At 45.4% G+C, this 24,145-nt stretch overlaps 1 protein-coding gene across 3 annotated transcripts in view; it reads right to left on the bottom strand.

Annotated features, from left to right (window-relative positions):
- The window catches only part of LOC112572334 (wnt inhibitory factor 1-like), a 53,525-nt gene that overhangs the window by 14,972 nt on the left and 14,408 nt on the right, over positions 1-24,145 (bottom strand). For all 3 annotated transcript variants that reach the window (XM_025251959.1, XM_025251961.1, XM_025251960.1), the window contains one exon: positions 19,478-19,614. In XM_025251959.1, coding sequence (XP_025107744.1) covers positions 19,478-19,614 — 137 coding nt within the window. The remainder of the gene's footprint in view (positions 1-19,477; positions 19,615-24,145) is intronic.

The raw sequence follows: 24,145 nt of genomic DNA, 5'->3' as shown, positions 1-24,145 counted from the left end.
AAAAGATGAAATGCACGCCGACACAACTATGCCGCTGGAGTACAACTTTCTGTAAGGTTGACTCTTATAATAATTGCAGGCTTGTGAAGCAGGCTGTAAATCATCTAGTCTCAGAACTATTCCAGCAAGTAAAGCAGACTATATTTAACTCAACGGCGTCTCTCCAGCAAGATGCTGCACCTTACAACATCCACCACACTGCGGCATGTCTGCGCCTCGACGGTGAGGAGTCTGGTCATGCAACAGGGACAGGTGTGATACTACATGATGGAGAGAGAGAAAGGGAGAGAGAAAAGAGAGTAAGCTCTTGAAATGAATGAGTGAAATAATTGTGAAAGGATACGCGTGCTTTCTCTGCTTGCTGGAATACAAAAATTGGGAGAGGGCTAATGATCGCCTGAAAGAATGAGTAAAGGAAAGGAAAAGAAAAAAAAAAATGCAGGAGGTGAGAGAAAAGTATCCTTTTAGACCTATTTCCCCAAACTGTACTTAAATAGAGGGCGATGTTCATTTGCTAGGATCCATCTGGGACCCGTCATGAGCAGGTCCTACCTGTAGATAACCGGGTGAGCGTACCCGGACTCTAATCGTCGAGTCGGCTTACAACAGGAGCTGACATAGATACAGTCGCACCCAGATGTAAACAACTGGCTGTGTCATGTCTTTAATTTTAAATTCGAATCAAACTGACAAAACCTGATATAAGAGCAGTCGATGGAATGAAGACTATCGCTACAATCGTACAGAAGAAACCCTCGCCTCAATTATCTCCCTTTCGCATGGTATTGCCTCCCTTGGCCTAAAGCAGATGCTCAATTAGAACGGCAATTACAGACAACTGGGCGTACCCGCCATGTGGCCGGGCAGGAGGATGCGAGACTATCTCCCTTCTTGGCGCGCTCTTCCTGTTTGAAGTCAAGAAAGTCGCATGGCGATAAGGGTTTCGTGGTTCTTGTCGTAAAGTCGTGATAGGAATCGTCAGGCTCGAGGTAATGGAGATGCTAATGCAAGCCGCGATGACGGCGAGGTAGTGGTTGTGGTAGAGGTTGCGACGAAGATGATGAAGAGGTTGTAGACTGAGTCGCGAGCGATGAGACTCGCCGGAGATGTTGCTGTAGTTCATGGTGGTGTGTGAAATGTGTGTGGATTCGTCTTGTTTGTGTTTTCCATGTTTGTGACACACACTCTACAGATATAAAATCTTAAAATTTACTGTCTCTGTTCCTCGCTTTGTCTCTCCATTTCTCTGTCTTCCTCCCCTACTCCCCATCCCTTCCCCACCCGCAACGCAGAAGGAAAGAAAGAAAAGAGTTTGCTCCCCTGGCACATAAGTCCTACATAAGAATGGTTTGTTCTGGCAGCACAGCCTGCACAAGAATGAACAGAGATTGTTTGCCTAGCACCTCACCACGCGTAAGAATGTGTAGAGTGTGTTCTGTGGCACTCACCCTGTGTGTGAGTAAGAAAAGCCTGTGAGTGACTCACGCGAGGTCTGATCCCAGACACAGATTATGTCATGGCGGCCCCTACTCGCCCCCTGTATCTGCTCCCAGTCCTGACACACGATTGGATGAGTGCTGCAGGAGACACTACATGTTGGCAAACAGGCATTCATCGATGAAATCTCGCATCAAAAATGATGCACAGAGGTCTCTTCTTGGAATTTACCTACAGCTGCGCGCCTCCGATGTACGGAGGAAAGAAAAAGTCAAGAAAACAAATTGTTGTTCTACTGACATACCATACTGTACTTTGTAGCATAACATGTGGATCTTGTGGGTGTGTTTGTTTGTCTGAAAATATTTCCTTTGTGTGAGTGTGTGTGTGAGAGAGAGAGAGAGATAAAAAGTCATAAAACTGGTGTTATTATTACTTTCATCATTAAAACTTAATTTCATCCTTGACATCACACAAGATTGTGGAGTATTATCCTGCACTAGATTCTTAATTTTTTTTAAAAATTATGAATGACCCGGAACTGAAAAAAAGAAACTTCATATTTCTTCTTTTTAAAAAATCATCCCTGATCGGCGTTGAGTTTGTTTGTCCAACTTCGAGGGCAAAGGTCGCTCGATGCAACTCTTCTATAATGTGACTGCTTCCAGTCTAGCGTGAAAAAAAGGATTTATACATCGTCAGACTTCTGTACATAGAGGGCGCTGTAGACAGGTCGTGTCCCTTCGCTTGAGAGACGACGAGGGGTAAGACTGCGGTCGGCTCGATCATAGGGCTTATTACCCTATCATGGTTGATGCCTTCTGCTGCTCAACAAGCTGGTAATCGGACGTGTGGCGTGGTGGTGGTAGTGGTGGTGGTGGTGGGGATGTGAGTGTGTGAGGTGGGGATGGATGAGGGCGAGGAGGGACGAGGGAGGAGTCGGGCCGTGTTTACACCCAGCCGTCACGGTAACTGCGGCGATGATTCCGTCGCTTTTTTGGGGGAAAGATGTCTTCCTCTTGTTTCACCCCCCACGACACCTCCCCCACCTTTCGCTCACCCCTTCAGCCTCTAGCAGGTTTCTTGGAGTGGTCCCAGCTGGCGAAAGTTGCGGTCTTGGCCGCCTGTTTGTTTGCCCAGACACACCGCCATTTCTAATGCCACGGCGGGGCCGCGACAGCTCACAGGTACCGCGGTCTCTGCCCCGCGCCTCGCACACGTCACGGCGGTGACTCGGGTAGGTGAGTCGCTATCCTCACACACACTGTTTCTCTTTCACACACGCAGACACACAGAAGAAGGGAAGATGAGAGAGAGAAAACTTTCTAAAACACAAGTTGAACATGGGTCCCCCTATCCCACTTACCCCCACCCCTCCTGCACTTCCACCCAGAGGGTGTAAAGTGGTTGACAACCCTATCATCAGAAGGTTGTCCCTGTCAGGAGGTTGGTGACAAAACAACAGTCAGCCCATTTACATTCGCCAACCGACTCATCCTGCGCGGCAGTTGCGCTCCCCGCCGTTGTCGTCACCGTGATGGCGGATGGGGAGGAGGAGGTTGTCTGCGCTTCGTTACCTGCGCTGATTGCTGGTACTTGCAGCGGGTAGACTACTTGCAACCAAATGTATTAGTGCGCGGGGCGAAACATTACTGCGCAGACCTACCGCGGCCAGGTACCTACCCGAGTGAGCAGCCTACCGCCAGCATCCAGGTTAGTCTGTGAACTTACTGGAGGGGAGGCTGAGGGTCTTCTCGGTGCTCTGAAAATGGTCATGATGTCTCTGGGTATAGTCACAATCACAACCACCCCGTTAGCAACATTCACCAGGTAAGGAATTAGAGAAGTCAGTGAATAATAACTTTCACCGCATTAATCGGAGAAGATGGTTTCTCTCTTCTCTTCATTGACACGTGGACATCATGAACACCACAAAAGAAATTTTGATAAAAGCAAAGCTGCAGTGTCAGTAGTTTCTTTTCTTTTCTTTTTTTTATATCGTTGAGTTGTCCGTTAACCCGAGAAATTAAGACACACAAGCAAACACACGAGCGAACACACACGAGCGAACACACGAGCAAACACACGAGCAAACAAACTAGCGCGCGCACACGTCTGCACGTGCAGACAAACACAGTCATATACAGATATACACCGTTCTCAACAATGAGATTACAAAAAAAAAAAAAAAAATCTGTTCTGCGTGCAAGCAGACCATTATTTTTTTTTGGTAACCATCCGCCAGTTTATTACGGAGGAACACACGCCGCGCAGCCATCTCGCAGGAGGCGAGTTCCTCAAATTGCCAGACACGAGTCCAACAGGCTGGCAACCGCCAGCCAGCTCGAGGTGCAGGCAAGATGAAAGAGTGGTGGAATAAAGCCAATCAAAATACGATAATCAATGCTTGCTGGCTGCAAAGTGAACGGTTAAAAATCTGTAGATATAATTTTGCACATAAATTTGTTGCTTTGCGACTCTCGGCGCTCGCACACGGCGGCCTGCTCGCCGGTCTTTGAAGCCCTACGATGGAATGATTGCGAGGTGGTGCCACGGAAGCCGTTGCCACTTACACGAAATGGGCTTCATGGGGAGATGGAGAAGGGCTGGAGAAGCCTTGGGGATGCAGGTAGGGTCGTGGAGGGAGGGAAGGAAGGATAGAGAAGTGCAAAGAAGTTGTGAAGTTGAGGGAGGGGACTTGTGTGGGGAGAAGAGAGTGAAATTGCATCGCCAGGAGAAGTTTCTATTTTTGTTTCGCCATCGCTTGAAGTAGTTTGCAAAAATTATGTTTTCTGTTTTCTAGACTAAAGCTCGTGAGTTCTTGTCAAATTTGTAAAAGAGACACGTTTGGTGGAAGTTCGTTTCTCTAAGGTTTCATGCGACGGTCTCGACACCCAGAGTCCAGTGAAACGGTTGCCGCCGCCGACTGTATCCTCCTACCCCGGATGCCGACCTGGAGGGTGGATCAGTTTCCAGGCAAGCATCCAGTCCAAGCAAACACAACTTGGTTGACTTCAATGGCGATGTACACCAGAACACATTTACTCCTTGTCCGGCATGCTCACTATGAGAAGACTGTGTTAAAAAATGAAAAATTAATAATGAAATCATTTCTGAACATTAAAATTGTTCAGTGTCATCAATTGTCCAAACTCTGCACTCGAATGCAAAATGGACATTAACGTGTTCGATGATGTTTACATGTTGAAAAGTCAATAAAATTTATTTAATTTTTTTTTTTGGAAAATTTAAACCAAATATTTGCAACTTAATCTCTTAAGGACAATCAACCAGTGTCTCTTTCCGTCAATCGAACAGTGTTTGTTTTAGATATTTTTCAGAGATATTGTTGGTCTTTCCTTGGTCTGTCTTTGATTTTTGATATTTTTGTCTGTGTGCACTTTTATGATTTTTGTGTTTTACTTTACTTTTGCCTGGGATTTCTGTCGCGCAGACGCAAAATAAATAAATAAATTAGGAAGGAGATCATTTCTGAGACAGATTATCACAGGCTGATACATGATCGCCATGACACATGCTGGTGACAAGCAAACGCCACTCGAGAGAACAGACTCGATGTTAACATGGAGAGGGGGTGAAAGATGTTAATGACGATGATGCCCTTACATCGCCGGCTTGTGCACCCTCCAATCTGTGATGCCAGTCTCTACACGGTCGTTGAATTTCACACACTCACACGCATACACATCTACAGAACTTCATCCTTCGGCGTCTATGCCTGGTCGTCATCGGTCATCATTATTTATTTATCGATCAATGGATTTATTATTCATTTCCAATTTTCAGAACTGTCAAGCTGTACACTTCTTGTTATTTTCGTGATGGTCGATTGAAATCGCCTGGCAAGTAGACGCAATTTTCTGTCCACTGAGACCTCCTGGTCTGTAGATATAATTGTTCGTCGCTTGAGATTTCAGATGTCACATGCAAAGAGAGAGAACAGCATGCCTAAGACGAGAGTCGAACCCAGGCCATCCAATCCCACTGTACTGGTCACAGGAACTAACCGTTCCACCAACGGACCGCGCTCATCGATGTGGAAGAATCAATCGGCAAACAAGGATGCTGATGGGTTATCGTGCATTAGGATCGATCATCATGAGTTTTGGTCAATAATGTCAGCAGAGACAGCGAAGTTCTCTCACGAACGGTAATCGTCACCCATTAGTCAGAACGGTATTGGCGAGTCTGCTGGAGTCTGGAACTATCACTTCTGATAACCCCGTGAACACCGAGGCTGATGGACAAGGTACATTACTAGGGTTGAGATAAGAACGGTGATCTTGAGAAGGTTGATGCATCTATTGAGGCTGATCAAGAATGGAAGCCACCATCATCTGGTGAGAACGCGCCATCAGAGTCACGTGGGTGATCGGAAAGGACCATGTCTGCTTGACACAGGAATACATTATCAGGGTGAAGGGCAGCTGGGCATTTCATCCGCCTCCGTCTTCATTTTTAAGAGATGGGCAGCCATAAAATGTTTTTACAATGGCGATAAGGACAGCACCGCTCCAGCACGGCCTGACACACACACACACGCACACTCTTACACATACACTCCAGAATCCAGAGCTGGAGAAGCAGGTTCCAGGAAGACGAAGGGAAAAGAGGGGGGTAGGTTGAAAAGAAGATGGTCGGTGAGAGGGGGAGATAGGTCCTGGAAAAGGAAGGCGGGAGAGGAAGGAAATGAGGGGAGGAAGAAGGTGCTCACTGGCACGATGGCCAGAAGTAGAATCCTGCTGTTTCTGATGACGACTTTGGATTCCAAATCGTTTTCTTCTCTACTTTGCCCTTTCAACTGAACCGCCAGCGAATTCCTGCAAAACGCATTGCCCACAGCACACAGACCGAGAATGCGCGTGCTAAACGCTGCAATCGGGCGATGCGGCCGGTAAAATCCATCGCTGATGTGTCGCACGTGCAAACTCATTGAATACCCATCCATCCCGCAGAAAAACACATCTTGGCCCGCGAAAACATGGGCACATAAAGCCACCAGCACCCGCGCAGCGGCACAGCGCTCGCCGCCAATAAAACAAAAGGCAGAAACACTTGGCCGGGACAAACGTGCGATGAACGAAAAGGTCTGCTCGCAGCTTGGTGTACAAATGAGCCTCAGGGGAGATCACTCTCGTCTTCTCGCCTCCCAGCCGCTCAGGCAGGGATGACAACCCTTCCCCCCCTTTTTCGTCGCTCAGAACGTTCGTTGACGACAAGAGTTCAGGTTCTTGACAATGAGTACAGTCGAGGCAATGTCAGCTTTGTTTTTTTTTGTTTTTTTTTTTTTTTGTTTTTTTTATACTGCGACTTGCTGGAGTTGTCTGTTCGAAGATAAGTTAACCGCGATTAAGTGGCCACTGAGTATAGTGTTCTCTAAACCGCATATTCTCACACGAAATATATCTAAATATAATTAAATAAGAGTGTGGTGATGTGGTGGTTGTTAGACGAGAATATTCTTTTCGTCTACCGGAAAATCATGGTTTGGTGTACGCTGCTCTGGATCGTGTTTATCTTTAATGTCTGTTTTAAATTTGTGTCGGTGACTTTAAAAGAAGAAATATTATTTCAAACATGGACACACTTGAATTTGATAACGGAGCTCAGAAACCGAAAGACAGGGACAAGGGGTATTTGAGGGGCGCACGATAGCGTAGTGGTTTGAAGCACTCTCTTGTCATCACTGCAGAGAGAGGGGCCCATGGTTCAAATCTCGTTTCAGGACAATATATCTGAAACTTGTTTGCAGACCAAGGGTTTTCTCCGGGTACTCCAGGTTTCTTTCCCCCTTTCTTTTCTCTTAGTACGAAATCCCTTCGAAGTAAAACTATTTTCCTGTTGATGCAGCCAACCAGCCGACAGATGGGTAGGAATGGAGAATAGCTACATTGGACATCCGACGCCCAATTTTTGGTCTTTTTCGTTTGAATTTTTGTTCTAGCAACGGCTAGCTAGCTTTAATAAGCAATTCGATCCCACATCGTCTGCTCGGAGAGAAAAATCAGCTGGTGGCTTTAAAGCGCCTCACGAGCAGGAGAGCTCTCCAAAGTTCTCTGCTGAACACTTCCTGCGTCATCTCCAAGATGAAGTCGCGAGCTCCTGCAGACCCAGCATGCACTGCGTGACCACCGAGACGAGAGCAGGACACAATGGCAGCAACAGCCTAGCAAGGAAGTGAGAGAAAGATGGAGGAAGCTGGGAGGTCGTGTTTAGGCGGATGTAGAAAGAAACAGGATGAGAGCCGAGACTAAAGAGAAAGCTGCGGAGGAGGAGGAGGAGGAAGGGGGAGCGATGAGGTGAGACGGACAGCACGAAAAGATGAAGAAAAAAGTTAGGATGGCGAAGGGGTGGCGACGGAGGGGAAAGATGGAGCGAGAAAGAGAGACAGACAAGAGGATATGAATGTGGATCTTGAAATCTGCACCGTGCCGCGGAGGCCATGCTGACATTTATGACTCTCCATTGTTTGCTTTGGTCTTTCGTCGTTTTTTTTTTTTTTCTCCGTGTTGCCGTTGTGGCACGTGCTTCTCGTTACGCTCGTTCTATGAAACAGCGTGTGTGGTACCCGAGGGGGGCATAAACGGCCTCCCGGAGGGTGGTCCTGTGTGCCCAGCGCCTTCGCGCCAGATAATAACCATATCATGCTCAACCTGTTCCTTATTCCTCCTGCTGCCTCACATCTTCTCTGTTTTATTTCGAAGTACCATCGCATCCAGGAACATGTTGTTCGTGTTTTGAAGAGGAGGAGAGCGAAACAGATTGTGAAGACAGGCAGACAGATGGACGGACATGTCGCCCAACCCGTACAAAAGCAAGGTGTCCATCCCTCCAGCCTTCTCAAGTCACGTAGTGCAGTGATAAAGCAAAAGAAAACGAGCAAATGAAAGAAAGAAGACATGGCATCCTTCTCAGTTTATTTAAATCATTAAAAGTTCAGATGCGATGATGAAGAGGACGCGGCTCTAGAGCCACGTGGCAGACCTGGCACGAGACAAGAAGGGAATCGTCTTATCTCTCCCTGACTGTAATCAATTGCTTCCAGAATTTTTTTTTTCTTCCACAGGAAAACCCCGCACGTAAAGCTTTTATTATTTTCTTTTCTCCACCAACAAATACTTCGATCTTCTTAGCTACCTTTTACTCGGTGACCCCCGACCGGTGCGCGGAGCCTCCTCCCTGCTATCTCTGATAGTTGTCTGGATGGGTAAATATCCAGCGTATCTGAGCAAATAAATAAGGCGAAAAGGCAGCCTCCCTCCCTTTTGGAATGGGAGCAAGCCGTCTCCAAGCTTGTCTGAACCCTTCGGAAGCATCAGGCCGGATGAAAAACAAGTTTATCCAAACCTGAACCAGTAAGTTTCGCCATGAATCCGTCACAGGGGCTTGTCTTCGGCTTCCCACGGTGCCTGCCAAGTCCCTTTCTCGAAGGAGGTGAAGAAGAAAAAAAAAAAAAAAAAAAACTTCTGCAGTGAAGATGGAGGAAGAAGGCAAAGAAGAATGAAATAAAAACTTTCATGATTTTTCCCGTGAACAAGGGAAAGAAGAAAGGAGCACGAGTTGCACAGGGAGGTTGGGCCGGGGGCTCGACCATAACTTTCAGCTCGTCGCCATGATGTGGAACTAGAGGGAGGACAGCTTCAGACAAGACCCTCCGATAGGCCTCGGTACGGCAAGAGAGAGAGAGATTCCGACTGGGGGGAGAGATAGTAAGGCACACACAGGAAACAGGGGGAAGGAGAGATAAAGGAGTTAATCTCAGCTTCCGTGTAGCTGAATGCCTTCAACCAGGTTGAAAAACTCCGCTGGACGGAAATGTAGAATAACTTTTATTTTCCTGACACCAACGGCATGAAATTCAACTTATTTTCATTTTCCTTGTCCAATTTTGGCGATTACGACGATATGGGAGGAGGATGGGGGACAAGATGAAATGATCTATCGAAAATGTCGCAGTAAACTGGAATTTAGAGTAGAGGGAGGGGTGAAAGAGAGAGAGGAGAGAGAGAAAGAAGAAGAGCAAGAGATGGGTAGAAAAGAGAGAGGAGGATTAGAAAGAAACAGAGAGAGAGAGAGGGAGGAACTGGGAGGCGAAGAGCAAGTTCACTATGTTGTCATCAGCATCATCCACCTACCCTGCCTACGAGACTACAAATTTAGGAGAACTTCTTTCTTCTGGTAAATTTAAAACTGACATTTGCAAGCCGACTACTATTTTAAACCTATGAATTAAATATGTAAATTAATTGTGGAATTAGCCAGTATAATTGCTGCTGAGTGTTACCTTTCTGAAAGGACAACGAAAGTTTTAGTAACCTCAACTGATGTTGCACCCAGTCACTCAGAAACTCGGATGAAGGTCCCATGACCACTTAGCATATCACAAAAATAAGTTGAAACTCGTCTGGTTTGTCCCTCATTCTTCAAAACCAATTAATAAAATGATCTTCTGAAAAGCCTATTCATTTATTAATTGAGTATATTATCATGATATTTAGTCATCACAAATCCTCAAGTCTGTTTTAACCGGAAAATGCAAAACATGGAAATACTTTGAAATCTTGATATGTTGATGTGTATCCGATTAAAAAGACACCCTAAGGATAGTTAATTGTGTTGTACTTTTTGTATTTTCAGAATCAGAATAATAATAATAATATAAACGCGTGATTGATCGCGAAGGTCCATCTCTCAGTGCTAAAGACAAGTAGAAGACAGACAGAATATCTAGGAAGGAAGGAAAAACAACTATGGAGAAAAGTAATGAAAGATTAACATAGAAGACACAAACAGGAATCAGGGAACAGACAGAATGGATGGAGAGTGTATCTGAAGAGTGTAGAGGAAGACGAGTAAACGGACTAGTCATCTGACTACAATCACAACTATAGACAACTGTTGATAGGTGTAAGGAGGGATGCTTGTGGGACAGGTGTGCTTTGAGTGTACATTTAAAGGATTCTAGGGTGGGTAGATGGCGGATATGGAAGGGAAGAAGTTCCACTGCTTTACAGCAGTCACCAATATGTGTTTGTTCTGGTGACATGGACAGAGACCTTCGGAGTCCTTCAGCGGAGTAGTCTGGCTGGAATGAAGAGAGAGAGAGAAGTTCAGAGAAACAGTCAGGCCAAGAGAATGCAAAGAAATCAAAACAGTTTGAACTTACGATGTCCTCGTCATAGTGTCCCCTTTGCGAATCCCGCAGGACAGACAAGTAGTAAATCTGCCTTCCTCATGCCGTCCTCTAGACACGATGAACCACTCTCTCTTCATTGCCCTGCCAGCACCTACGCATTTTATTCTTGAATGAAAAACCTGCTGCTTCATTCATTCCTTCTCTCTACCCATGTCTGACAACGATTTGTCTTTCTGTGGGTAGCAATAATTCTATCTGCAAGACAAGCCTGTAGGTGGAGTGCTGGGAGTGCAATCTGTCGGCTTTCAACACTAACAAGGTATCAGGGAGGATGTCACAGCCCGGAGGGTTATCTCCTGTGACCAGCTGAGGGCTGCCACTGACAGTGTGACACCGAGACAAACCGCTCGCCACCCGCGCCACACATTACACCCGCCCTGCTATCGCCCGCTCCACCCACCTGAGGCAGGAGGGAGCGCCTGACCGTCCTCCTCCCTGTGCTGCTGACACCAGCAATCTCCTCCCGAGCGCTTTCTCGCACCAACATGTGTATACACAGTCGATGTGGGGTCAGCAATTGTTCTCGCAGGTTTCCTTCTTCACAACCTACACTGTCTTCTGGGTGAAGACGTATTGAGGGTCCACCTGGGTAGATGTCAGCACCGGGTCTGTTGGCAATGCAGGCATAAAGGACTAGATGGGCGCAGAGTTTTTTTTTGGTCTTTTTGTTTGTTTGTTTGTTTGTTTGTTTGTTTTTGTTTTTGGTTTAGTTTTGTTTTGTTGCTTACTCCCCAAGCCTTTTTTTTAAACCTTACATCAATCATTTTTAAAGTATACGTGGGGTACAAAATTTTGTTTGAATGATTAGATGAAGCTCAGGTGAAAGATAATGTTTCCCAAATGTGGATGAATACAGCCTTTCTGTTCTCGAGATACACGCCTGCAAATAATATGCCATGAACACAAAAAAGTTAAACTCGTGACCTAGTGTTTGTATGCATCATCATCATTCCAAAAACAGTGTATAACTGCAGTTTGTGACAAATGTCAGGTCTGTGTTCTAATAATCTGTCATCACCTTTGATGATAATTCTATGTTCGACGCAAGTTTGCCTTTAAATAGGCAGAGCTTGAATTTCCGTTAATAGTCGTTTAAGTCTTGTTGTTCGCGTAAAAGCTTGAAAACAAAATGCAAATCCAAAATACACACACACACGATGTAAAATGTATTCAATAAGACAAAGAAGAATACCCAAAAAATCTGCTGTGAAACTCAGACCAATGCATTCTTCCTTCATTCTTTATTCAGTAATGGCAGCATTGTGATCTTGTCTTACATTCCATCCTATGGAGCACTCTACACCTGCCTCATGCGCTAAATAGTTAGTGGAATCTTTGTTTCGTCTTGGAAGAATAACAAGGAAACATGATTTAAGCTGCTAGTCATGATTCAACGATGGTATCAGGTGGAAAACAGAAAGAAAACTCCGTTTCATGAATCTATTGGATGCCTGAATATTTATTTCAAGACATAACACGTGATATGTGTTGTGCAGTTTGATTTTAAAAATAAACTCAACCTCCTCTGCCTTATGTTTGGAGTCCTGTAATATTCTGGTGCCTGATGCGGTTGTTTTTAATATTCACCGACATGTTAACACTTAGAGAGATGGAGAGACAGAGAGAGCGCAGGTCAAAGCTTGAGGGGTGAGAGGTTGCAAATATCTGTCTGGTAAACAGAGAAGGTGTCGGATGGATTGGTCTTTGAAGTCAGGTGAATGTGTCTTTGGAGAAGAGGGAACGCTCTTGTGCACACACACACAAACATAGACACACAAACACAAAGCACAATGACAGACACACAAACACACGCACAAGAATACAAACACACAAGTGTGCGATCGCACAGAAAGGATGAGTGTGGGGATGAGAAAAGGGAAGTGAGAGAGAGAGACAGACACAATTCAGTGCAGAATAGTCTTTGACCTGCCCCAGGGAGAAACCTCCAGACTGTCATGGCGTCGTCTTCAAATATTCCGAGATTCACACTTGTACTCGGGGTCGAACAGCGAGTTCAGAATATGTTTTACTTATTACTCACAGGCCCTGTACCACACCCATCCCTCTGTCACGTGACCATGAACTAAAGCGACATTCCGATCTCATTCTTGCTTCTTTTAGATTAGTCGACTTTCTGGATTAGTACACTTGGGGACAGTATGATTTCGGGATTAATCTACTTTTAGGACAGATTTCTTTTAAAGACAGCGTTTTTTTGCGAATAATTTGCTCAGTAAAATGAATCAATCAATTAATTAATTAATCCCAATGTGTGCTTCAACTTCATGTTCGTCCACCCATCGCCCCCACTCACCCAGATCTTACTAAACTAAATATTAGCTAAATAGTTATATCAGTTTTATATCAATCGATATCCATGTCTGTATCCCCACTTTTTCTATTGTTTATGTCTGTGTATAATTATGTCTGTTCATGTGAATATTAATATCTACATTTATATTTATGGCTATGTCGGTATTTAAATTTAGACCTGTCTACATGTTTGTATCCGATGTTCGTTGCATCATTGTTGTGGCGGTTATGATGCCTGTCTATAAAAATATTTCGTTGAAGTGGACACGAGCACCATCAAATGCTCGCCTGGTAGACCGGGTAGGTCGCAGGTGAGGAGCAGGGGTGGGGAGAGAATCATGGCGAACTTTCGTCTATTTCCTCCTGTGTTTACCACCACCCCAAATTTCTTTCTCTCTCTCTTGTTGCTGGGACGCCCTCGGTCTGAGGCGGCGAGCCGTGTCCCGCGGTGCACGGAGGCTGAGGTAAGGATGGCAAGAGGATGGCAAGAGGCTGGGAGGACTCGCAAGTGGTGCTAATGCTATCAGGCAGCCCAGGCGCGCAGCTGCACGTGGAAATTGACCCCACAGCACGCGCGCCATGGGGGAGGGCCAGGAGGAGCTGTGCAAGGGACTACAGACCGAGTCAGCTCTCTTCTGGAAGCAAGGGTGGGCAGACCCAGAAGGAGGAGGTGGGAGAAGGAGGGGCTGGGTAGGAGATCGGTCCTGCAGTTTTCCTTGCCTGCTGTATGAAGTGCTAGGCTGGGTGGGTTGGTTGGTAGGGGTGGGGACATACCCTGTCGCAGCCTGGGTAGCTGAGCTTGTCCTTCTCTATCGTCGCTGGGTATCGTGTGAGGGTAGAGTGTGCTGGGGTAGGCCGAGGTGAGCTTCCTGTCGCCGGGGCTCACATGTGAATGTTTTTGCGTTGACGCGTCTGTCTGTTTGTCTGGGTTTTAGTTTGTTCTTCTGTTCGTTTCTTTACCAGATGGTCTCTTTGTCCTTTTCCTACATCACTGCTCGTGTGTCTGCTGAAATTACCTTTTTTCCGGAAGTGACGGAAGAGGTATTTTATTCACACACGAATTTAACCTCGTTCCCACGTAACTTCTGTTCCGGCAACAGTAACATAATGTGATAATAAAACAATAAATAAATTCAACCCAAGCTATCTGGACGTGAAGAGACATCCAATAAATAAAGTGTATACTAAAATAATCAAAAACACAAAAGTGGAAATCTGAATGAGTAATACAAGACAACCCTAATTATTGACAAAATACTAAACTGATAAATCACTGACTACCGAAGTGTTATCTTGTCAAAGTACATTAGAACTCAAGAAAGAAGACGGAGAAGGGTTGGGTCAGTCCGGCCAGGCAGTAGATATCGCACAGACATGAAGAGCCACTAGATTACATAGTTAAAGATAAAACAACAATAATTCAGCACAAGTGCTGTTACAACAACAGACAACCCACAGTCACTCTGGAGAGAGACTGAGACCAGAACTACTGTTTGACAGGAACAGACGCCAGGTGAACAACCTGTTCATCTGTCATCGCACCTTTCCTCCATTTCCATCCCCCACGTGGCTGCGTCCACTTCAGTCAACTTGGAGAAGGAGAGCAGCTGGAGGGTACAACAAACTTCAGAAAAGAAGAACGAGAAAACGTTGTTGACCAATTAAATAATTTAAGTTTAATTTAGAGGCTACTCGGCAAAGACATAAACATGTTAGGACGAATTTATGGCCCGGCTGCCAAGTAGCTAAGGGACACCACTCGAATTCGCATAAGAAGAAGTTTACAACAGTGAACGCCCTTGTCGTTGACCCCATTAACTCCCCCTCTCCCTCCTTCACTGACACACACATATACAACAAAAAAAAAAAAAATGAGTAGATGTAGTTGAACAATAATGAATTAACAACAGGAACACAGAAATATTTTTTAAACGTGTGTAAAATTTAAAGCTGAGATTCGGAACATGAATCACGTGATCTTCTAAACAGAACAGAGGAGAATGCGCGGAGTAATACAACAAAAATATGCAAAGTTTTTGAGATAATAATGAGACTGATGTTGAAACAGAATAGTAACACATAGAGTTACATTGCATTCTGGGAACGCTGGGTTACTGACTTATTTTTAATGAAAGTCTGGCTCCGTGGGAACGGGTGTGATGTTAGTGGTTCCTGGGTATTTTGATGTTCACAATTCCCTGTGAAAATAAATCAGGATACTGCCATACACACTGCGGACGAGACTTAAATATTCCTTTTGAAGACAAAGATATAAAGATGTAACGACAAAAGGGTTATGATATCATCACAATAAACCAGTCAGTGTGGCTCTGTGGTTTCAACATTTTAGCTCTTGCTGCCTGCAGAATGTTCACAGCATCGCAGAAAAATCTGTGGAGTTCTGAAGGAATACTGTCTAGACATTATCACAAAAAGGCTTGGAAGAGACAGACAAATGTTTTAGTAATTTGACAATTATGTTTGTGAAAGTAATCATCGCCAAAACAACAGTTCCTCGTCCAGAAACGGGACACAGTTTGCAACCAGAATAATCCGAAAATCAACAACCTGGATGGGTTGGGTGCCATTTTTATGACAGGAACTGAATGATGGGTGAATAAAATGGTCTCAGGACGGCCTGTAGAGGGCGCTATAGTCAGAACTGACATATTCCTTGTAATAAGGCAAAACCACAAGTGTGAGCGATGACAGTCCTGATGTCGATGATATATCTTATGATGTAGGAAATGATGACAATCCTCCTGATAAATATTATACCAAGGAGTAGAAGAAGAGAACTGATGATTTACTAGTGATCAATCATGTGCCTGTGTAGATGAGGATTAGCACAATCCAAGGGATGAACACTCGGCACCTGCGGCCTTTGACACCATCCTGATGATGAACATGGACGTAGCCCCGAGTGAAGACACTGGCCGAGATGGAGGAGGACGAGGCATTTAATGTGGAGAATCTTCACACCATCCTGATGATGAATGAAGGACCTAGCCCCAAAGACATTGGCCGAGGACGAGGAGGACTAGGCATTTGAGTGTGTGGAGAATCTTCACATCATCCTGGTGATGACTGGTGTATCCAGGCGTGGGTGACGAAACTTGACACAGTTTGGTGATGACTGATGTATCTCACCGCTCGCGCCTTGTTGTGATACCACACCTCGGGGGCCCGATGTCAGGGGGCAGGTCGCCGTGTGCGGCTGGCTGATGGCGTGTGGGGGGCTGGCCCTATGGTGGGGCCCACAGCGGACCCGCCGCCCACAGAAGAGCACGGGCCCCCTTCGCTCGCCGCCCGCAGGTCGCTTTTCGCCTCGGACCCCTGCGCGGGGCAGGTATGAATATTGAGAAGCCAGCTGGGTTCCGTTTGCTTTGGAAGCCAAGCAATGTGCTGGGGCGCCTTGCTAAAGTAATTTCAGTGTATCATCGCCCGATAGAGAGCGATGATGAAAAGGATTTAAAGCGGCAGCCCCAACGACCACAAGTGCCGCCGAAAGGGGCTCGGGAGTTGGGGTTGAGGTAGTGGGGGAGGGCGTGTTTGGCGGGTTATAGCCTCCCTCAAGTGAAACTCTTCCAACACCACCCTCTCCCTCCCCCTTTCTCTCTAGACCCTCCAGACTCCTATAAAAAGATGTAAGCATCTAGTGCAGAAAAAAAAGTTGCGGAGTCACTTCATTGGCACAGGCCGCTGACTCACCTGATCTTCCAGACAAACGACAAGACAAGGTATCTCACTGTGGATAGGTAATCCCGTCACCTCACCGTCGTGAGGGCAGTGAGGGATTGACCTCCTCATTGACCTCCAGGCCAGCTTTTGTGAGGGAGATGCTCATCTCTCCATGCTTCACAGAATCGGGTACCCAGTCCACTGGGTCCGTCGGGGAGAAGTATCAAACTGAACTAGTCAGCAATAAACTCGTAATTGTCTTGTGGACTGTGATTATTCGCCAGCCATGACTCAAGTAAACCTGCTACAGACTCCCTACACCTCCAGGAGGATGCCGGTGGATATTTTTCCACCTGGCGGAGGAGTTGATCGTGATTGCTCCCTGAAGCATGTCGGGAACATTCGTGTTCCCGGTCTCACACTTTACCCCGAACATTATTCATGAAAGATTTGAAACAGTTAACCCTTGACCATTTAATGACTTTAATCCAAGTAGCTGGAGGGTAACTATTAACCCCCACACAGCCATACACTACTCTCCCTCACAGCACGATGGAAGAGTTAACTCGGAGTGAGAGAAGAAGCGTGTTTCTTTACAGCACCACCAGCTGTAATTATGACTACTTTTCACGGACATTTTTCACTTTCAGTCTTTGTTATCTTTGATTGCTTTACAGGCAGCAGAGAAATTTGCTTTTCTCTTCTTCTTCCCGAACATTTCAAGCAAGGCAAGTGCTTCTCCTTTTCTTTAATTCCTTCGCGTCAAGGTTCATTAACGGCTTGGGTTTTTTTAAATAAAATAATAGACACACACAAAAAGCTTAAAGATCGGCTGCATTTATACATACATACAAAGTGTATATTTAATGAGGGAAAAGCCAGACTGGCTAGGAAAGAAAGAAAGCTTTATGTGTCGATGGCAAGATGTCTAATAGAGAGTTCAGCGAGTGAAGGTATAAACGAAACTTTTCAGTGTTAGAAACTTTTTTGTTCATAACCATGATCGAATATCTCACATAAAATATATTTTCTAATAGAATCTTTAAAGAGGCACAGACATAAAAAATATTCTTCATTAAGCATACAGGTAATCAGGTGCTCTTTCTTTCTTTCTTTCTTTCTTTCTTTCTTTCTTTCTTTCTTTCTTTCTTTCCTTTCTTTCTTTCATAGATACATCTCTGTGTGTGTGGTGTGTGCGCTTGTACTTATTGTAGACAGCAATGATAATATGGAAGCCATAGAATTTGCTTTGTACTGAATCGCTTGTGCTCCTCCTATACAGCAGAAGCATGAAAGCTGATTACATCCTGACTTCAATCCAAGAGATGCAGCCTCATTTTTCTTTTTTCTTTCTTTTTTTGCAGTGGGTTCTCCTGAGGCCAGACAAGCGGAGTTGAGCCAAATCTGCTCATGGGAATTGAATAAAAACAAACTGTTTGCAAGGCATGACATCATAAAACCTCCAGTGAGCTCCATGGGATATAAAACCTTTCTTCGGGTTTCCTGGGAGCGGATGGAGAATTTTCCACATTTACAACAATATCATTGCACAATTTCATCTGCATGAGGCGCTAATTGGCAGAGGACTACAGCTAAAGAAAAAAAAAAAAAAAAAAAAAGAAAACTCTTCTCTCTTTCTCCACCTCAGCCAGATGAAGCGCAGGCAAGGGAGGCAACACGGACCAGCGGGACATGACAGAGTGGTGCGCCGGATGATGCCGACTCTCGGAGGTTCTCGTTGGTACCGCGCCGAGGCCCACCCGCCGCTCGTCACGCTCCGCTCATCACACGTGACCCGCGAGGCTATGCGCGTGCAGCTGTGGCACCACACAGGAGACACGCGGCTAAAAATAGCCTCGCCTCCCATTCTCAGGGAGGATGCAGGAACGCCAGCTCCCTCGTCATGTGCATGCGAGCGCGCGTTCGAGCGAGTGTGCATTCAAGCGTACAATGGCGGAATTTGCGTCCTTCTGGTGTACTCAGCACGTGCGTGCGTGCGTGTGCAGCTTGACGTTAACGAAAGTTTCAGATTTTTTTTTCCTCTCCCCTGTAGAACATCCATCTTGAATTTGAAAAGGTGCGCGATGGGCTGAATTCAGCTTTTGTAAACCAAGACTATAGACTTTGCTGGCAGACGATTTTTTCCAGTTAGTTGCTAAAACGAGGCATTAGACGACATAGCTTCCGGTTTATTCACATTTCAGATTAACTACTAAAACGAGGCATTAGGGGACATAACTTCCGGTTTATTCCCATTCTTTGTTACGGCTCGCCGAGACTAACAGCAGATCGCTTCGCAAGAGGCCAAGAGTGAGTCTCGGTATACAGACATCAGTCCATCAATACACGTCCACGCTTAGACTGTCATCTACCGGAAGTTCAAGAGAAGAAGGTGATGGCTGGTTCCTTTACCGGCATTCTCTCTTCCAGCAGTCATAAACCAGTCTTAACACGTGTAAGGGTTGAGGTTTGTTCAGGGTCTTGAAGACCGCTCTTTACGGGACAAGTGTGGACAAATATTGGACCATCTTTGGTAAAGTATTTACGGTTATTTAACGGTGAGGGGGATTGTTGTCAAAGATATCCACCGCCCAAGATATGTGAACCACGTGATAGTTAGGTAAAAATGTTGCCAGTAAGTTGGTAAAGTATTCGTTCACATTCTTCCGATTAAGAAACGCATTTAGTCGTGGCTTTTACGAAATAATTACAATTTGAGCCACATACCCATTCTTAATTTACAACAACAACAACAACAGCAACAACAACAACAGACAGACTGGGAAACGTTGGAGGCTGGAGGGAGAGCACCTTTATCTTACCACCTACCTCGTCATGGCCGGCTTGCCAGGTGAGGTTGACAGTGTCCACAGTAGAGGGGATGACGATCTGGTCCGACAGTCCCGGCTCGTTAAGGTAAGGTGTCACCGTGCCGTCCGTTATGATAGGTATCTTCATGGCCACACCTGAAGCAGGTCAGAAGCAAAAGTGCTTTTGTAAGTCAGAAGCCTTCTGTGTATAGTCTATATGACATAATGGAACCCACGTAGGGACAGGGACAGACAGGCCGACAGAGACAAATACAAAGGTAGACAGACAGATTGACCACAATCGCATTCAGTTTGTTTTTTAAAACATGTATTACACTTGATATGACTTAGAAGCAAAACCTAGACGCAATTATACAGTGATACTTCGGTAAACAAGACATAATTGTGAAATGATACTTCAGTAAACAAGAAATTATTGTGCAAATTATAATGTTGTAAATGTGGCAAACAGAATCAACGGTCATTAAACATTTCAAAATGAGATTATAAATAGACATTCACCATCTTTCGACCGTCTTCAATAACATCCGCGCAGTCATTGGCCTAGTGGGAAGGACTGCTTTATGGCACCACGGCCTCTCCACTCTAATGCTGCTTTTTCCAGCAAGAAAGAGTGTGTGTATATATATATATCAGAACGCTCTCTCGTCGTTTTGTTGTTTTCTTTAGGCGCGTACTTCAGTGAGCTCCTGGAGTCAACCGACCAATAAAGCTGAGGGAAGAAACCCCCAAGACAACAAAACTTCATCATGAGCTCCAATGGTACGGGTGGGACATTGAAGGACCGGCGGAGTTCTGATGGCCAGACTTTGGAGAGACAACTGATGAAGGTCACATGTTTCGTACAGTTGGGAGGAAGGGGAAACAAAAACGGACATGATGTCAGCTTCCTCGCACGTGGAGAAGTGGCAGGCTGATCTTCATTCGCATCTATGCTAAGCTTCACAATATCACCATTGTCCAAGTTAACATAGCTATTTACACGTACCAAAAAAAAAAAAAAAGCGAAAAGGAAGAGTTTTACAAACGGATGGGAAGGGTCACGAAATCAGTATCGAGACAGGAGGTAATCGGTGACTGGCAAGCCAAGATCTGCCCAAACGTTTACCAACAATGTGTAAGAACGATGGACAGATACAGAGAGGAGTATACAGGTCTTTGAGAACATGTCTGAGAAGGCTGTTTCAGATGAACATGCAAAACATTACACAAAAAAAACAAAAAACCAATCACTAACCACGGTCACCACATTGTCGCAACAGTCAAGCATCACAACCTTGTCATCCGTCAAAACCTTTCCATTCTCCTTCAAAGACGTCAACATGGAAGGACGTCTGCACTGAGGTGGACAGAGTGGGAGTTGATGTGTAAATGTTGTTGATTTTTCCGTTACTTCCATGTAACACCTGCTGACCACTGCTTAAAATAGACCTTAGAGATGAGCATTGTCAGCCGTTGCGTCTGTCCCGCTGTGTCCCTTGACAACCAGTTCCGGTGGACCAGCATAACCGTTTGTCAACTGGTATCAGTCAAGGGATGAATGGATGAATAAATAAAAGTACCTCGGCTCAAGATTTTTCTTCTCTTCTCTCTGTCTGCAATTGCGTGCGTGTCCGTGCTCGTGTTTGTCTGCACGTGTCCGTCTGTGTATCTGTCTGTATGCGCGTGCATGCTTGCGTGTCTGCGTGTTATGAGTGGGATGAACTGTCTGGACGGGTGGACGGACCGGTGTGTATGTGTACATGCGTCCGATCGAGTGCTTGCATGTTTGCATAGACGGGGCGGTTTCAGGGAGGGTCGGCTGCTGCCACGGAGGAAGGCCTAACCGTATTTGCAGGCGCGAGGATGGGTAAACAAACACGAGCAAAGGGAGAAGACCCGCACTTGCAGTTGCCGCCCGCCGCAAGGGTGGCCCAGGCTCCCACGTTGATTAAGCGCCCTGATTGTCGGGAGGGAGGCTGGGGCGGTCGAAAAATTGACTTCTCCTCACGCAAAGTGGCGCGGCACTGGCGAGACCTCGGGCAGAAAATCTCCAAGAATCTGTCAGTTTAAACAGGCCGCCATCACTACCTGTACTCGCTACAAACTGTAGATAAGGGCTGCTAGGCTATGTCACTCCACTACCTGAAAAAAAAATACATTTTGGACAGGTGGGCATTGTATGCACAAGACGGCTTTGTTAACCATCTGGACAGGTAGGCTGTGGTGGAGAGAGAATGAAATTTTTCTAAAATTCAAATTTACAAACCTAAACCGGCTGCTGGTAAATTTTATGAGTGGGATAGTGATCATGATTTGTTTTTTTTTTTTTTTTAATCCATCAGCTTTGACTGTTTCTTGTCCCATGCGCAGGACACATTTTTACGCAGTAGTCAGCAGTAGACTGGCTTCGTAATCAACAAATCGTCTTGGTTGGACTTTTTCTAGCGAATTGTCTAAATCTCTTTCATATTGAAATTTTATAACTCGTAATCGTACTGATATTTTTCTGCTACTGTCATCGAGTATGTTTTTTGAGTACATACAAAATGTCTATAAAAAAAATTTTTCAATCAGCCTGATAGTCGGACTGATCAACCAAGCATTTCTCAGTGAAGCAAGAAATTACAAAAGTGTTTATGGTTCTTTCAATGAACTGTCAGCGAAGTGGTTGGTAGTAGCCGTACCTCGTGGTTGTAAAGACTTTAAACACAAATATATCTCTTCAATCTGCATCATGTGTCAAACATGTTGCTAAAAGACTTTCAGGACAAGTTTTTGCAGCTGTTTTTTCTATAAGAGAAAAAACAAGAAGGAGACTAAGCTCGAAGTAGGAGAGAAGATGACAGCGAAAAAAAGGAACAGGAAGAAATGGAAAACAAAGATTAGAATAATATTCTGGACGCGCTTTTATCTTCATAACACAAACTGAGAATGAAAGATTGATCGCAGACCAATACGCGGAATGGTAGCCAAAAGAAGCCGCTGTGTTGTGGCAAGATGGAGTCGTGTGCAAAGACCCGGATGTGAGTCAGGTTCACCTCGCTGACAAGTCGCGCCGCGCCGTTGCAGGCTGTTGAAAAGTTCCCATCCCAATGCCAAAGGCCTCCAGCAATAAATAGTTTGTCGTTCTTGCGAGCATCTTGTTCAAAAGTCCTTTTCCCTTCCTCGATCTTTCAATATGTTGGACTGGGGGACAGGGCACCTTGTGAGAATCTTTGTGATTACTGGTTAACTCCAGGTGCTTGGCAGACTGGCATTATGCGATGTTAGGTGGATGATGAGCGAACGATCGTGAGGTCTTCCTTCGTCTCTTCCTGTCTCCTGCTTCTTTTTTTTTTCTTTCTCTCACCCTCCTTTCACCCCACCCTACCCCACTCCTTTCTTTCTCTAATACATGCTCGCGCGTGCACCATTTCCTCGACAAAGCCGTTGAAACTCATCCAACTCCTTGACAGGAGAAAAGAAAATGAAGAAAAAGGTTTAAGACAGGCTAAAACCTCTCTCTTGTGTTTAAGGAAGCCCCTTGCGTGTATCAGAAGAGAGAAAATTGTCCACTTGACAGACACTTGCTCGGCATCTGTAGCGAGACCTCTAACAACTCACATTTTATGTTGCACGAAGCTTTCCTCACACAGTCTGAGTTTGTTACACATGTCTACATAGGTTTAGCAACAGTTTTGTGACAGTGGAACAGATGTATATGAAGAGACAAATGTAACAGTGACATTCAGTGCCGCAGCCTGGTAAGTATGGTGCTCAAGCTTGAGACCAGAAAGAAGTCGGTCCAGCAATCGTCTTGGGCCTTTGATCGAGAAAACCTCGAAAACTTTGCCCACCCAAGAGCTACCTGCCATTATGGCCTCTGTGTGTGTGAGATAGACATTTTTCTTCCCCAAGCCAGACTTTTTGTCCTTCCCCTACAGTTGTAAAGAATCGCATTGTCATTGTCCAGATGGTCGAAACGTCCATCGGTAGTTTGAAAAGGTAGGTACCGTCCGTACAGGTGTAGGTGACCAGCTGTATGACAACCATATTTACATGGTCATGACATGTAATTACAGGGTTAGACCAAGTGAGTTTGAAGAGATTACGAAAGGTCTGAGTCCCCTACAATATTTCCACACAAATTATAGCAAAAGGACCACACTACACGTACTAACATCGGTATTCTTTTCCTCTCACATCCACAACCTCATCACAAACCTTTTTCCAGCAAAACACCTGCGTGTATATATATAAGTATATTTGTGTGTGGAAGAGAGAGGGGGGAAAAAAAGATAAAGAAGATGAGAGTAGCGACATTATGTCATATGTTCAAGGCAGCAAGGGATGCTGGGAAGGCAAGACAGGGGGCGGCAAGCCATGCGGTGAAGGCGGGCAGGAAAGCTATTACCCCCAACAGACAGCTTCACTTTCGTGAGGGGCCCTCAAGATCTACAACTGCTTTGAAACCGTCTGGGAAAAGGTTGCCACACGCAGGGTCTGTAGTGTCTCTGCGAGTCCCCTAATTTGCCATCGAGACGACATTCGTCAGCAGCGCGCACCTCAAGTGTCAGAGTAAAGAGTTTCTCCTTGCTGTGGGCAAAGTTTAAGGCTTTGCAGCTTGGGTCGGTTTAAAAGCCATGCATTCTTGCTATAATAAGACAACGTTGGTTTAGTCTGTTTTCCCTGCCACGGGAATTGG

This window comes from Pomacea canaliculata, linkage group LG9 (genome assembly GCF_003073045.1).
Source record: "Pomacea canaliculata isolate SZHN2017 linkage group LG9, ASM307304v1, whole genome shotgun sequence".
Classification (NCBI taxonomy): domain Eukaryota; kingdom Metazoa; phylum Mollusca; class Gastropoda; order Architaenioglossa; family Ampullariidae; genus Pomacea; species Pomacea canaliculata.
Note: the sequence above shows the minus strand (reverse complement) of the source record. Positions and strands in the feature narration are given on the sequence as shown.